This window comes from Epinephelus lanceolatus, chromosome 6 (genome assembly GCF_041903045.1).
Source record: "Epinephelus lanceolatus isolate andai-2023 chromosome 6, ASM4190304v1, whole genome shotgun sequence".
Classification (NCBI taxonomy): domain Eukaryota; kingdom Metazoa; phylum Chordata; class Actinopteri; order Perciformes; family Serranidae; genus Epinephelus; species Epinephelus lanceolatus.
In genome coordinates this window covers 35,448,683-35,465,923 of record NC_135739.1, presented here as the reverse complement: position 1 = coordinate 35,465,923, position 17,241 = coordinate 35,448,683, and the positions used below count along the sequence as shown (strand labels likewise).

At 39.3% G+C, this 17,241-nt stretch overlaps 1 protein-coding gene across 2 annotated transcripts; it reads left to right on the top strand.

The window, feature by feature from the left end:
• The first annotated feature begins 3,815 nt into the window (after nt 1-3,815).
• LOC117254266 (regulator of G-protein signaling 21-like) lies at nt 3,816-15,001 on the top strand. 2 transcript variants are annotated; one of them, XM_033622418.2, is made up of 5 exons: nt 3,816-3,956; nt 9,169-9,235; nt 9,525-9,586; nt 13,668-13,834; nt 14,129-15,001. In XM_033622418.2, coding segments are annotated over exons 2-5 (408 nt in total). In that variant the 5' UTR covers nt 3,816-3,956; nt 9,169-9,233; the 3' UTR covers nt 14,306-15,001. The 2 variants fall into 2 exon arrangements, with proteins under 2 accessions (XP_033478309.1, XP_078025140.1); XM_078169014.1 differs by lacking the exon at nt 9,169-9,235 and having other exon boundaries at nt 3,826-3,956.
• The last annotated feature ends 2,240 nt before the right edge of the window (nt 15,002-17,241 follow it).

The window sequence follows — 17,241 nt, the reverse complement described above, 5'->3', positions numbered from 1 at the left end:
TGTCTGGCTTCATGCAAAGAGAACATGTCCCAATAACATGTTAAGGAAATGCAGTGCCATAACCACAGGTAAGTAGTGCAACCATGGAATGCTAACGGACCCTGCAGTGCCTGCCAAGCACTGCACTTGTGATAAATTCAGAGGCCTAAAAGGCAGGAATTATATGTAAAAAATAGACCTACATCACTGTTATCTGGCTGGATCATAAAATGGGGTTGCAACAGTAAAGAAGGCCCAACATCCCATAGTTGAGATGACAGATTTACCCTATTTGTGGAAACTGGTGGGAAAGCTTAATAGTGCAATTCAGGACAGTTACACTAGAAATTGTCTCTATGTGAAACAATTCTGCAACTAACAGTGAGTGTCCATGCCAAGCAGCAGCCTCCGGGGCTGAAAAATAAAGCCAGTGCGGAACTTCCTTGAATGGCAATTTGAGGCCAACTCCATAATCCAGTCATTCCTCAACAGACCTACATGTTAAAATGCCCAACTTTAGAGTAGCCTGGTACAAAAAATGGTTGTGGTCTCCATTGCTAATTTCAACATTTATTCAACTGTACGAGGGGTGAATTTTGATCTAACTCTACTATTTACATTTAAACAAGACTTAAAGTTATGCATATTTAAGGTGGGGGCCGCTTGACTGACAGGCTGTCTGTGAGGCATTGCTGCAGTCTATGAGTCAGATTCACCCCTCGCTCCTCCGAGGCTTCACCCTCTTGTCTCTGGTCACTTCTGGCTCTAAAAACCGAAGCTGGAGACAGCTGAAATGCTGAACTCTTCAACTATGGTGAATGCATGAAATAATTTGTCTATGATGTAACAAGACGGAAAGGAAAGGTGATAGGGTATCATTGTTTATTTGTCATAAGCATGATTATGCTTTACCTTAACTAAACCATGTAGAAATATTAAGGAAAATGGGAATTTGAAAAATGTTGGCATTGAATGTAAAAACAAAAACCAACAATACAGTGATTGAACAGAGTTTTGCAAAATTGTCCAATAATATTGTCCAATAGTTTTTGTCTTCAAAACAACACAACATCAACCATATAATTCACTGACATCTAATGAAGTAATGGTGTAATGGCTGATCAGTGACTGAGGTATTGTATCAACCTCAACTTTGTCTCACAGACATACATGAAAAGACCATGATCTCTAAATTTTAACACATTACATGCCAACACCATGTATTGCAGTGCTGCTTCCACGGAAACAATGCCAATGGAATGTCAATCAGAATCCTTTGTCATGGTGGACACACAAATTCGCTGGTCGCGCAATGGACAGAAGTTAACATTACAACCTATAGGTAGTATAAAGAGCAAGAGACTCTGTGTAGGTTGGGTTGGCGGATGGGTTGAACAAACACAGGACTTTCACCCAGGAGGTCGCTGTTTGTGTCCCATGTGAAACTAAAAGTCAATGCTGACTTCTTTTAACTTTACACACTTGTGTCCTTTGGGTAGTTATGTCATGTTATGTGACTGCATCACTTAACAATGTACCTACATCCTTACGTAAAAAAACGCTAACCAAAAATACAATGTTTTTCTAAACGTATGCCACTAGTTTTGGCGTATACGCCTGACCATAATGCAGTGTTAAGAGGCTGTGGTCATTTTGTGGGTTTCTATGAGATCAGCCTGTACTGGTAGGTGTAACTAAAACATCCAACCAGCAAGCTCATCATCGCAAACATTTTAGTAATCACCCCTTCCTCCTGTCACATCAAACTGCCTTCCTCTCCATAATTCATAGCCCATTGATTTGCACTAGAAATGGACCCCTCACTGTCCTGTTTAAACAGAAAACAGATCTCATTAAATAATGACACATTTTCATGGGACCTTTATTGAAACGGGAGAAAAAGAATTAATAATAACTGTGGTTAACCCTGAGAAATACCATTGTGCAGCTGGTACGCTTTTGATCTCATTTTTAATCACTTATGAATAACTGTTTTCATTTTTTGCTTGCACAAAGCAGTGTGCTTTGAATATGCAGGATTATTTTCCCTCTCAAATACACAATTTTCATGTCTGCTTTTTTTTTTTTACATGTAATTCTCAGATTCTCTTGTGTTTACTTTCCTGTGTTTTTATCCATGTAATAGTGCCACTTTTTTGCCTTTTTTTTTTTTTTTTTTTTTTTAGCTTATTTGAAATAAGACTGCAAGCTAAGAGGCAGAACTTTTGTCAAGACCACCTAGGTAAAAGCCAATATTAAGTCCAAGACTGACTACAAAAGATTTAGAGTCAAGTCACAGCTCTAACATTGGGCTTTAGGCCCATTTCATTTGAGAAGTGTCCTGTCTTGGAGTCCATGCTAAAAGCAGTGACATCAGCAACCATCCATATTCTGACTAATATCAGAGATATCAAAACTCTGAGTCTTCTTTGAGTCTCTCTGGCGCCAGTGTGTGTAATAGGCAAGATCAGTGGCCAGGAATAAGACCAAGTCAAAAATCCACAAGAACGAGACAAAGGTCAAAAGACAATAGAAAAACATATCTTAAGACAAGGCTTTACAGTCTCAAGGTCTTTTCAGACTTAATGCAAATACTTTGTGTAAATGAATTGCAGAAAAAAATAACCCAAGTATCTCTATGAGCCTATAAACACCATATCTAAATGCAGGGCCTTTTTTGCTTTTGCAGCTGGTTCAATTCCTGTGAATTTTGGATCCCCATAAAAACAAGCCAACAAATAAAATAATAACTTATGCTTACGCGATCAATAACATTTCTCTGATGTCACCAATATCATAATTCTATAATTCTGTCATTCACACTTTCAGACACCAGTTGATTTATTTGGTTTCTCAATACGGTGCCCTTTTTTTACAAACAACGTGAAGACAGCACATATAAAAAGAACTTCTGGGGAAGTCGGCCAAAGCAGTTGAATTTGATTGTGATGGTGAGCAGTCCACAAAAAAGGGGTAAAAAAAAAGTGTTGTCAAGGTAAGGTATAGAGAATCATTGAAGTCGCATTCACTTAAGTCACATTTTGCTATGCACATAACACGTGTCAGAAGTTACATGTAGTTGTTGTGAAAGGTATACTATTAAAAACTGACCTTATGGGTTAAGCGATAGTGTTAAATTTACAGTCACCTAATGATCATGTGATGGTAGGAACCTTTAATTATCAGTGAAATCCACAAAACACAAACATTTGTGGGGGGGTTTCTATATTCAGTTTACTGCTTTCAGTTTAATGTGTTGCTATGGCAACCTTCAAGTAATGGTTAACTTACTGTCGGGTGAACAAAATGCATTTCATCCTTTTACCTTTATTGGTATGGACTTAATGTATGTTTGTGAAATAAATACTGCGTACTTCCTATGGCTGTAAAATAATGTTGCTTATACTGTACAAAATTAACAGAGACCTGGCTACCTCAGTTTAAAATGAGCACACTTGTCTGAAAACTGCACACATCCAAAGAGAAACAGAAATATCTCAGAGCCAAAATTCAAACCCAAGCCACACAAATGTGCAGGGCTAAAGCAGCATTATCAGGGCAGAGTTAGCCATGCCTTCCTGCCTCCTATCACTTTGCATTGTAAACTAATCATTTGCTTAAAGTTGTTTTATTTAACCTTTATAAGGTTTGTGCTGTTGCTGGCTTCAAAGATCACAGTCATCCAACTATGGGAAGCAACAAATTGGGGTTTTTACAGATGCAGTGCTGAGGTAAAACTTTTCTCAGTGGAGGGAGTTTGACAAAGTTAGGAGTGAACGCTGACATTTCTGTAAACCCTGAGCCTGCCTCTTCTACAGCTCGACATGCATGGGCTTGTACCTGAAGGGTTTGTCAAGTAGGGGAATAGGAGCCTGAGCAGCTAAGGATCAGAGTGTGTTGTTTTGCGCATATTTGATCAACAACTTGCAGTTTCGAAACATACTTCATTCTTTTTTGGGCAACAGAAAACACATGTTGTAAGTATGAGCTCCAAATTGGCTTTAAGCTTTGAGACTTTGGACAAACTGGTGGTCTGGCACTGAGGATTCTGAGACTGTTGAACATTTTGAATGTTTTACTTCCCCTCCGGTCTGCCTTGTTCTTTGGTAATGACAGACTTTCTCTGATCTCACCCAGGCAAAAAGCATGTTGCTAAAATAAAACTGGGATGTGTTTTGCGGATGGTTCTCTCTTGTCTGTGAGTTTGTGAGCAAGTGTTCCTGATGGGGCTCCTGTGATCTGAGCAGTTTTTATTGGAAGTTTCTCCCTCTGTGTTTCTGCATTTCGCTGTGCTTCTCAGTACGCCTCCAGCTCTCTTCTCCTTCCTTCCTTCCCTCCCTAAGAAAACATGAAACAGGTCCAAAGATGAGTGAGAATTCTTTGAGCTGAATGTGCTCTGTGCTCTATATGGTGCAATCCCAAAAAAATATGTGGCTGCATTAGGATAGCCTTTCCTCTGATGCCTTGTCCCTCACTTCTGAGGGACTTTTTGATAACACATCTCTTAAAAGTACAGCTCAAAGCTGCACTGTTAGAGCTGTCAGAACTTGGTAACGTTTTCATACCACTTCACTGGATGAACTACTTTTAAGAAATTAGTTTTGTTCTTATCAAGAAGGACATCAAACCTAGGAATTCAGTGATTAAGGGGGGCCGTATTCAGGCAAATTAGCTTAATCTGTTCAAAGTCCAGGAACTAGAAATTTTTAGATAGTTTTCTGGCTTTGAAACATAGCAAAAATCTGTTGCCAATCTGTTGCGTTGCGGGAACAGAGTAGGTCAGGGTTTGCCCATCTACAGACAGTTTAACTGTGTTTTACATGTTCATTTAAAACAGGAATTGTACCAATATGTGCTTTCCTAGTCATCTGTAGCGCTCTGTATTCAGGGCGATTCAGGGCCCTCATGAATGCCCCCCTATATAGTAGCATTATTCAGCTAGTGTTAATAGCCACATTGGCCGCAATTAACAACCAAATACAACAGCCCAGATGCCAGAAAAAAACGTTTGCATTGTACATTTCTGTGAACCAAGAATACGTTGTATTTGTTGATACGTAGCATATCAGCGTTTCTAAAGTAACACAGCATATGAGCTGATTTTGTCATTGGAATGTGGAGGGGATGGTAAGGCAAGTTGGCTGCCAAACTGCAGGCCACTGCTTCAAACCAACAAAATGGTTGTTTTTTTGGCGATACTTTGAAACATCACAACCTGGGTGTACATGGCTACATTTCTCAGCAGCGTTCAAGCCACCAAACCCAGGTGTTTTTCACTGACCCACTGCAGCATTTTCCAGTGGTGTTTGAGGTTTTGAACCTGAGTGTTTTTCACCAACCCAACCCTGCTTTTCTGGCAGCTTTTGTGCCACCAGTCGTGGGTGTTTCAAGCCAAAACATGATCATTGTCAACTATAACCAAGTGGTTTTTATGCCTAAACCTAACCACACCTTCACCACAGCATTGTTGAGAAATGTAACATTTCTATGTATCAGCTACAAAATAATGCACAAATGTAACATTTCTGTAGTTTGCAGAAAAGTAAAATGCAGACATTGTTTTTGGCAATTAAGTTGCCGAATTATGACATTAAAGTGAGTCAATTTTCTTAATTGAGCCCAGTGTCTACAATCGCAAATTTCCTTCAAGGGGCTCTATAATCTGTACAACAATAACTGTGGTGTGGATGATATAAAAAAAACTATTTGTCCTTGTATCTCTGTAAACTCTGCAAAGATATATATTTTTTTATTATCAAGAAATGTGTGTAGCCACACACACACACACACACACACACACACACACACACACACACACATCACCACAGCTCTTCGTAGTCAGTTGGACAGCTGTCACAGCAGAAAGAACTGTGTGACACTCAGTCAGCAGTGTTCATTTGTTGAGGCAGGCTGCTGGACTGTGGTGCCTGGAGCAGTCTCGTTCCAGGTGCTGGTGCTGATGACTAGCTGGCGAGGTCAGCCCGGTGCTGCTGGCTCAGTGACATACCAGATAGAGAAAAAAAACAAAAAAATCCAATGCCATTATCAGGAAGTCTTTGGTGTGTTTTTGGTAGACCACCAATACTGAAGAACAGTTACATTAACAGCTTGTAAATGTATGTAAACTGGCTGATTGCAGGGTGTCACCCAAGATGAAACACATGCTAAAATATTAGCCACTATAGTAGCGTTACTTCCTTGTTGACAAGTGGTGCTGAGCTGCACCCACAGCCAACCCTCACTGCTGAGTCTGGCTTAGCAGTAGGGAGAACTGCTGTAGTCTTTCACATTAATGACTGCTATTAATATATGTATTTATCATTACCTCAGACAAAAACATGCAGTCTTTAAATATTCCTACAGTATTATAAGCATATGATTCTTCCGTGCAGTATGCTTAAAAACACTGTGGCTTCAGCAGAAGTCTGGGGAGTTGCCAACAATTTGAGATAAAGATGATAAAGGCTACCTTTCTATGTACAGAGGCTGCTGTATCTGCTTGCCTACAGTGCATATATATATATATATGTCATGGACATATTCTATATAGTAGTTTTTATCTCATCAGTAGATGTGAATAGCCCTCTTGCACATCCACTCTAACCAGCCTCTGTGTCTGTCAGTGCAGATGCTAGTTATTTTGCTCCTCTTTTCATTATGTTCACTTGTTGTAATTCCTTGTATTACATCCACTGCTCTGACTTATTCTTATCTGATTCTCTGCCTCTGCTGCAACGACCCAGTTTCCCCACAGGGATCATTAAATTTTCATCTAATTTAAAAGGATTTCTGAACAAGTAAACTAATGACAAGGGGATACTGATAGTTTGGCTGTTAGCTGCCACGCTGACATAAATCAAAGTCATTGCAGACAAGCTACAATTAAACTTACAGAAACAGGATTTTCAGTAAAAAGGTTTGTGAACCCAATCTGCACACTGGTTTAAGTTTTTCCCAAAGAATATTAAAACTTTATTAAATTATTAAAGTAGACCTTGATGTACTTATCGAAGCACAAACACATTTTAATCATAGTCTTATGTGTAATTATGGAAAGTAACCATTTTCTCGTGATAATTATGAGGTATTGAAATTTAAATGAATGCAATTTTACAACTCCACATTCATTTTAGAGATATAATTACTTTTGACTTTACAGATTTTACTTACTGAATGTATGATCACCTTGTAAGAAATGTTGTTTTATTGCAGTTTGAGCTACCTAGCAATCTATAAAGTACCTAAAAATGAAAACTAAAAAAAATAAAAATGAACATGAATAAAATGAACTCCACCCCGAGCAAGTGCAACATTAAATGCTTTTTAATTTATTAAGAATGTTAATAACCCAATAATATATTACATGTAATGGCACTGCAAAAGGGGGAAATCCAACATAATCTGTATTTACAACATATATAACATTACACTTTGAAACAGGACATTTACTTACATATGTATACTTTTTACTTAAAGCTGCATATTTTTAGGCCACTTGAGGGCAGCAGAATAAGCTGTAAAAGCGACATGTTATCACCTTATAAAGTTGATGTGGACACTGAGCAACACCAGCATTTATTTGTGTCTCTTGACCTCCTGCCTGATAGTCCAACATTCACTCATCTTTTAGCTCTGCTTTTGTCTCCACCAGCTCTTGAGAAAAATAGGCTATTTTGCTTCTTAATGTTCCACTATGTTCATCAGATAGATAGATAAACTCCATATGGTATCATTTAAGTGGAGTGTGGCAGCTCTGATCTCAAAGGCACTGCACAACAAAGTAACAAGCGGCCACCATGATTTACCCTCTTACAACCTAAAACTGGCCAGGTGCTAAGAAAAACAGGCGTTAAGAGATGTTTAAAGTAGAATTGTCCCAGCCATGTCTTTTTACCTGTTTGTAGACCCTTTTACGGGTCTTAGCTAGAGACAAAACAATTCTCCACAGACATTAGCTAGCACTAGCTAGCAAGTTCTGTTGGTTTGTTTTCGACAGTGGAGGAAGGTAATGTGAGTGGTGCATTCATAAATATGCACTACCGACCGGAGCACACTCTGGCACAAACTGGAATTTGTGGTTGATTTTGCTATTGAAGCTAACGTTAGCTAATGTGCTAAAAAGATCGCATTATGAAGAAATCCAGTATTGCTCTTATAACCTCCCCAATGTCTGATAAGGTGGCCATGATAACAATTCACATAACAATATTCATCCCTACAACAGGAAATACTTTTCCCCTAACCTGATATGAAGTGTGCGCTGCACAGTTTTTTTGATGATCACCTTCGTCCAGTCCTTTTTTTCTTTTCGCATTGAACTGTAGTTGTCTTTGTTTTCGTTGGAGGGCAGTGGAGGCTGGTATGCAGTAAAATTCAAGTTTTGAATCAGGACTCTTATGTAGTCTACACAGTCATGTTTTGCATCCAGCTAATAAAATGACATCATTGTGGCATCAGCCCTAAAAGGGTCTATGGTGCATTAATAATTTTGGTAATTGCCCAGATGTCCCTGTTGATTGTTTTTTTACGCTTCATACCAACCCCTGATTGTTTTGTTTCCAAACAGCAGAGGACACATTCATACTAGTCAAGGAAAGACTCATGTACCCCTTTTCCACCAAAACTAGCATGGGTTTCTTGAAGATGGGAAAACCCGCTAAAAGTAGATTACAGACTCCTTTACCATTTCCAGTCAGTTAGAGCTGTTTACTCGGCTCTGCAGCAGATAAGCATGTCTTTCTGTTTCTTTTTCCTGGTGTATCATATTCAACGCCATATTTCATAAAACGGGTTAGTAAACATCAGAAAGCAGCATGGAGGCCAGTATAAAAGTTACCATTACTTATTTCTAGATATCTCTGACTTACTCAGCCTCTCTTTTAAACTTGGTGCAAGCTTATTTGAAATGATGTTTGCGCACTGCTTTGGCAGAGACAGGCGATATTTTGTGGTGACATGTCATGGCGTCTCACTGGTAAAGGGGTTAAAGTATGTTAGCGCATACAACCGGGTGTGGTATTTCCATCACTGCCGACTGGAGCTGGAGCCAATAAATATCCTTTTACAAACCAGAGTTATTACTTTATGGAATTTCTTTCAAGTCATATTTGTTTTATTAATATCTATACCAAATGTAAAACAACTTTTGATTGCTATTTTTATGATCTATTTCCATGGAACTGTGGTCAGGAGGGAACCCACTTCCAGCGGACAACACCAACTATCTGATACCTGATACTCAATTAAGTGCCAATATGTGAGTTGTCATTAATTTCATCCTTTAAAATTAGAAATGCAACAGAATGAGGTGATTGTCATATTTTCAAAATGATTGATTTATATCAGTTAATTTAAGAAATGACACTTTGCTCATACTTTGGGGGAGTACCCATCAATCATCTATGACTGTGATGTGATAAGAAGATAAAAATTTGGACTTTCAAAGTATTTACTTATCGCATAGGGATGCAGCTCTGTCCTTTACACAATATGTACTTCACCTGTTTGACCAGTACAGGTACATTTTATGTCATTTTGCTCCACAGGGCTCCTGTTGATGATGTTGTGGCATGGGGAGAGTCAATCGACCATCTTCTGGAGTGCAAAAGTAAGCTCACTTACGGATTTACTCCTCTCACTCTTTCCTCAAACACCACTCTCTTAGCTCTCCATCCTCTTCTTTTCACCCTTGCAATTCTCTGCTGCTTGGCCCCGCATATCATCTTGAATTGCCCTCAGGCTTCTTTAGGGGGATCGAGGATATATTCTTCCTTCAAGTTCATCAAATCCATTTGGAGATATATTTAAGGAAGATGACACTGGCAGAGATAAGAGGCCTAATCTGAGCTGCCCGGGTAGATGGGGTGATTCCAGCCAGCTCTTATTCATTTATAAAGCTGGCGCTCACTGATGGCTTTCACCTGACCATATTCCCGGCCCCTATTTGAAAATGACTAAAGGGGCAGATGGGTTCTTTCTCTCTCTCTTTCTTTCTGCTGTCTCTGCTCTCATTACTTTGCTGAAATGAATTCAGCTGATCTGTAATATTTCAGCCTCTTGTCTCCTGCGTGAAGATTAACTGTCCTCCATAAGATAAATCTGGTCTTGCATCCCAGTTGCGCCATTTCCCTTTGAAGAAATGCAGTGACACATATGAAAAATTGGTAAACAGTAGCAAAGAATAAATAGTTGTGCATGTGTCAGTTGCAATTTGATGGCATTCATAGACCTCTTACATCTCGTGTGATTTTAAAAGGGTCGACTCCGTTATGATCGAAAGCTCGGATAATGGACGAGAGTGATTTGTAGACGGGAAACAAGCTGCCCCTGGACATATTTTGTTTCCTGTCAATTACTGTCAGTGCAGCAGCTGTGATTTTTTTGCAAAGCAATTTGTGTGAATAACACCGGTGCTCCCAGTTAGCTGTTTGTTTGTGCTCCCAGAAGACGTGCTAAGTATTTTACACCTGCGTTGAAATCACAGCTGCATGAATACTCCCGTAACAAATGTAATGGGTGCGAGGGGAAGATAACAAGAAATATAGGTGTGTGCAATTATATGATGCTGAGGCAGTGCACTTCGCGATGCAGGGTTTGGGTTTTTGAAGGTTTTGAAGTTAAAAGCGCCTCCAGACATCCACCACAATACCTGGCAGTTTGCTGCACGTCTCTTTGTTCACTGACTTTCTTTGAGCTAACAAGGACGATGTTGAGGTAGAGAGAATGTGAGTGAGAGATAACAGAATGGCTTAACCTTTAGCTACAGCTCATTGCTCTTGTGATATTCTCCGAAAGTACACAGATTCATTTTTTATTTTAAAAGAGAGACGGTTATTTTAAACCTTTTTTCAACTAATGGTATGTCCCTGTACACGCACGTGTTAAGTTTCCTTTTGCAAGAGGACACTGACCACAGCAGTTTTTATGGTAAACAAAGTCCCATTGCAACAAATACAAGGTCAGAAATATTGTGTAAATACAAAGTGGAGACAACAAAAGGAAAAAAGTCTCAAGCATGGAAGCTGTCTAAACTCTTGAGACAGACAGACAGACAGACAGACAGACGGATAGGTAGATATTTTTTACAAACAAAATTCACAAGTGGTTCTCTCTTCACAAGTAAAAAAAACACATTTTTGACTTCTTAATCCTAAAGCCTTACTCTATAAGATCTTTGGATCTCAAACATGATACCAAAATTAACTTAAGTGAAACATAAAACTATAACAGAGTTATTGTAAAATTAAAAGTCCAGTGTGAAGGATTTAGGGATATATTCAGCCCATCCTCACTCTGAACTCGTCAAAACCGCTGCTTTGTAAGTGATCTTGGCACCAGACGCCTATGCAGAGAGGCACCCTTCAGAGAGGTATGACACACACTGGGCAGCGGCTGTTTCTGAAGCAGTGGGCAACAACCCAACTCGTCAAACACTGCTGCTTTGTCATGTCAAACACAGGTGTACAGAGGCACCCTTAGCAGCGGTAGATAACACGCGGTGCCGGCAGTTTGTGAGGTCGCCGGCATCTACCGTACATATAAAGACCAATAAAGTCCATATAGGGTCGGTGGGAGGGGAGCTGGTTGGGTCACCCATACTCAGGACTGTCATTCAGGTGCCTGCTGTTTGTTTCCTGTATGAAACCAAAAATCAATGGAGTTACATTATTAAGACTGCCATGTGCTCATATGTGTAGCATGCAACGTTATTAACATATATATGTGTGTGACTTCCCTCAGTAACAAACATGTTTCAAGCCAAATCGTGATGTTGTTTTTGTTTGTTTGTTTGTTATTAGAATGAGCTGTTTATATTTACTTAGGGAGTGGTTCCTCAGTTACAAGGATCGTCCTGTTAGCTGCCATGTTTCTACAATAGCCCAGAACGGACAAACCAAACACTGGCGCCAGACAGGGCTGTAAGCATTTTGCTTTTTCATGCTGGCCACCATAGTGAGAAACTCATCTATGACAAGCAGCATCAGAAAAACACTCATTTCTAACATGAAACTGTTTTCACTAGTTTAAAAGACCAGTTCCATTTGTTTTGCAGAGGAAGAGATTTCTGCAGATAATTTAGCTTACGGCAAAAACCCTCTGAACAATGAACACTGAAGGAATTCTGACCAAAAATTTTAGCTGGTTGCAATTTGCAAACCTCATGAGAGATGCCAATAAAACCCCCAAAACCTTACATAGTTAACCTTTAACATTCTGTTCACCTGATCGTCATCATGATAGTTTGCCAGTCCCTTAGATTTAATCATTTTTGTTGACATATTTCAGCACAGCAACTTGTACACTTCAGTAGTTGTCAGAAAATTCTCTGACAGCTGCCTCAGACTCTCAATGCAGGTCTCTGTCCAGTATCCTCTGTTGCACTCGCACTGAAATATTCTCTGGTCTGATATCTGGATGACTGTCACATCCCCCTTGACCACCTCTCACATTAGTCAGTCATTATTTAGCTCTTCAGGTCAGACCATTCACTCTTTCAGTCTGTGTCTGTCACAGGACAGCACTGCTCCACTCTAAGTCTTCGAGGTCAACTAATACCACCACCGCTAGCTACGGCTGAACTTGACTGCTGATTTCAGTGCAGTATGAAAGTCTCTTTGCTCTTTGCTAGGTAGCAATATATGGGAATTCATCAGGCTGCAACGACCAATTTCCACCAGGTTTATGCAGATAAAGGAACACATCACCCGCAAAATGACCTTTGTATAGTTATTCACCATGTTTTCTTGAATTCACGAAAAAAACTGTTATTTTTGCATGTCTCAAAGGTGCACAGAGAATCCAAAAAGGGTGAAGATTTCTCATGAATTGCAGTAGTCAGGGACCACATTTACCAACCGCAAAACTATATCAAAACATCTGATGATGATGATGATGATTTAAAACATGTCAGTACAAAGTTACATGCACGGTCGAGTAGCGTTCCTGGATTGAACTCTGCTCAAGCTCATACACGCTTAGGGCACACAACCTTTAGGTGGAAGTGTTTAATATTGAGCAGAGTTTAAACTTACATGAGTATCAAGGCACTATTTGGCCATGCATGAGACTGTGTGTGTGCTGGTGTGTTATAATTGTAATGTTTTATATTGTAAAACGTGGCCCCTAATGAACAATGTTTGCCTTTTTTGGATTCTCCGTTCACCATGGAGGCATGCAAGAAAAACAAAGTTTTCTTCACAAATTCAGTGTAACATGTGGTGAGTTATTGATATAAAAATGATCACTTTGCAGGTGAAGTATTCTTTTAAGAGAGTTAAGTGAGTCAGCTTTAAACATTTGTATGATCAAAACCACAGGGACTGAGCTTTAGAATAAGAATACAAAAATGTTTATGCATGAGGCCCAGCGTATTAATATCACAAGATGATAACGACCACAATTATCAACAATAGTCATAATTGTACAGAGCTTGGAGCAATATTTTATGTATTTGTATGCATTCATGCATATGTATACTGGATTTGGTTACACTGCTGTAATGCTAGAAGAACCAGTTTTGTATTTGTAATCATGGCATATTTTATTGCACGCTAGACACTGTGTAATTAAGGTAAAAGAAGGGGGTGGGTGATTATGGTGGGTCCTTAAAAACCTTGTAATTGAACATCAGTTGAATGTTTGAAATGAAACAGTCCAGGTTTCAAAGTGTTCCTGCTTCCTCTGTGCAGCAGGCCAGCTGGTGTTTGAGGACTTCTTGAGGACAGAATACAGTGAAGAGAACCTTTTATTTTGGCTGGCCTGTGAAGACTACAAGAAAATGACCAGCAAGACAGAAATGACGGTTGCTGCCAAAAGGATCTACACAGAGTTTGTCCAAGTTGATGCGCCTAGACAGGTATGGCTTTTGTAGAGTGAGACATGAATGAAGTCAGACCAGTGTAACTCTGAATCAGCCTCAATTCCCAGCTTGCTTGTTGTCACTGTCACGCCTCCACAATTTCATTCACTTTTACTATGAAACACAGTGATTATAGGCCACCTTCACTTTCTTTGTTGCTCAGTGCTACACGGTTTTTCTTACACCTTTTGAACATACAGTTAACTTTGTGTGCAGAATAATAATGTGAAAAGCATCTCCAAATAGAAAGAACTCATGAGTGAAATAAAAGTTGCTGTTTTCTGAACACAGATAAACATTGACTGTGTGACAAGAGGAGAAATCAGTGAAAATCTCTCTCAGCCGGAGCCAAATTGCTTCGACAGGGCGCAGAGACTGATATACGCTCTGATGGAAAACGACTGTTATCCGCGATTTCTGAAATCAGAAATGTACCAAGCTCTCCTGGAACAGGCTGAACGGCATTGAAAGCAACGTGAGGAAAAAAAAAAAAAGAAAAAAAAAAGCTCGTCCAATGCCTTTATGAATGATTGATTCTGCACTTCAGCCGACTCTCTTAAGAATCTCTGTTTAAACAAAAAAGGCTCGTCTGTCAGAGGAAGCAGAAGTGAAGGGAGATACAGAGCTGTCGGTGTGAGGACTGACAGGATCTAAAAGCCAAACATGATCTAAATAATGTATTAAACAGCTTTTGAAGTCAATTTTTGTTTGGATTGTTTCATATTGCACAGAAAAGGCCCGTAAGTCAGGAAAAGGCTGGAGAGTGCTTGTTTTGTTTTTGAACGGATCAATATCAATGTCTGTGTCCATGATGAAACTGTCAACTGCCCAATATAAACCTCAACCCCAGTATCTCTTAAGTGTGACATCATCAGTTAAATTTTAATTTATATTTGAACCTCACATTACATGTAAGATTAAAAAGCAACATCCTGTGTGTTGGTATATAATCTAAAAGCCTGTCATTTACTTGCATGTCTGAATAACCAGCTGACAGCACTCTATTTGTCTGTGATGTTTTCTGTGATCTACCACTCTTGTAATTTTGTTTCTGTTGGATACACATCACATGAAAGCACAATAACTAAACAATCTTTAAAGCATCTCATACTCCCTGCTCTTAAATAAGTTATTTTGACAGTAAATATTGTGTTTGAATTAAAATTCTTCTGTGTTGTTTTATTATTTTTTTGTTGGACAAGTCCTGCAGCTGTTGTAGCTGATTATGATGATGAAGTACAAACAGATTGTAGGGTACACACATCCAAGAAATTTCTACAGGTGCTGGATCAAAAAGCAGACGGATGGTAAAAAAACAAACTGGCAAACATGAACATGATACTGATAGCTTATTTTATTTCACTTAAAAAGTTTTGATCTGATCTTTAGGTGTTACAACAAGCAATATATAGACACAAGCATCACTCAGGTGGATGTGATCTGTATGACTTAAGATTGGTCTGCTCTCAGTCTGGATCAATTAGAGCAGAGCCAGACAAGAGAGTTTGATGTTTATATCTCACGATGTCACAAGCATGACCTTCTCATCCACGAGTAGCTGCATTAATCTGCTTCCATTATTTGTGAGAAAAGGCAGACATCTCTTTGGCTGACATCCCCAACACTCGGCAGGTCACACCAAAATAATCTAGACCAGTGGTTCCAACTGGTATGTCGCGGTCCAAATGTGGGTCATGGGCCCATTCTGAATGAGCTGCAAGTGACTTTCTAATGTGTCAAGTTTGTAAAACAACGCAGCTGCTTGACAGAGACAGCAAACTAGTATGACGCTAAATGTAATAAACTGTGGGACCTCAAACTAATGACTACGGAGAAATCTGGACCCCATGGCTGGACCAGTTGGGAACCACAGATCTAGACTGATGAATAACACTACAGGTAAGAGGGAAATTTTTTTTTTTTATTTAGGAGTCTACCTCCCTTCAAGTTTTGGGAACAAATGTAGTTTGGAGGGTGTATAATTGAGCACCTTGATACTACTGCCCCCCGTGGCATAGTCCTTTTTGCAGATGAATGAACTTTGTTCGTAAAGCGCCTTTCTTGCACAAAATGAAGCACAAATTAATCAATTAGTCAGTAAATTCATTAAAAACATATTAAAATATTAAAACAGATAACTGCTAAAAAGACATGATTTGAGTCGTTATTTAAAACTGTCCACTGAGCCAGCAAGTCTAATGTGTAAAGACAGGGTGTTCCATATTTTGGGGGCGTAGTAGCTAAAAGAAGCATCCCCAAAGGCTTTTGTAGTGACATTAGGAACAGTTAAAACAGCAGCTGTGGAGGATCTCAGGGTTTGTGGAGAGACATAAGGTGATAGGGAGTGTATGATATAGGAGGGGGTGAGGCCATTAAGAGCCTTAAAAACCAAAAGAAGGATTTTAAAATCAATTCTGAAAGATAGTCTGAGCCACTGTGGGTTACCTAAAATGGGAGTTATATGGTCTCTCTTTCTAGTTTTTATTAAAACCCTGGCAGCAGTATTCTGAATGGTCTGTAGTGTTACTATGGCAGTTTTAGGTAGGCCAGTGTATAGGGTGTTACAGTAATCAAGACATCTAGAAACAAAAGCATGAACAAGATTCTCAGCATCTCACTGGTTCAGTAGAGGTCATACCTATATATGAAATATTATACAACAAACTGTCTGAGGTGAATATTAGCCCCATGATTTGTGAGAAGATTTCCTCACAGGAAGGAGGCAGCTTGTCCATTCAAGGTCCCTATAAAGAAAATAATGACATAACGACATCTGTCCCTCAAACTACGTAAATAGATTAAATAGAATATATTAACTCGAACCAATAAGGTTTCATAATTAAATTTTGTGTTAAAAATTAAAAAAAGAGCATATAATCTGCACCAGAATGATGATAACTGTGCAAGAAGAGTCTGTTAAGAATTGTATTATTATACATCTGAAAACAATGTCAGTGGATTCAACAATGATTTAAAAAGGCAACAGATAGCATCTTTTTCTGCAATCAGGGACTGAGTGAGTCCTTATGAGGAGTTGGGCATGAGATAGTTGAGTCACGAGCACAATGGCAGACAGACTAAGTTTGAAGACAAGTGAAAAACGGCCTAGCAAAAGAAAAGGAGCTCCTCTGTCTGAGGAGGCAAAGAAGAGCAAAAAGGAGTGTGATAAAAGAAGAGGACAAACAAGAGTAAACCTCAGTCAGGCCTTCAAGAGATGGAGGGAGCTCTGTGACCAAAGAGGCTTCAAAACCGATGTCCAGCTGGCTTTCTTTCTAATGGATCAGTAAGTAACACGGCTAAATGTTAACTAGACGAGAGAGGACTGTACTGTAGTGGCTGCTAGTTAACTCCTAAGTGTAGAAAGTTTCTTTTTACCAATCGAATCCTATCTGTTGCCTCTTTAA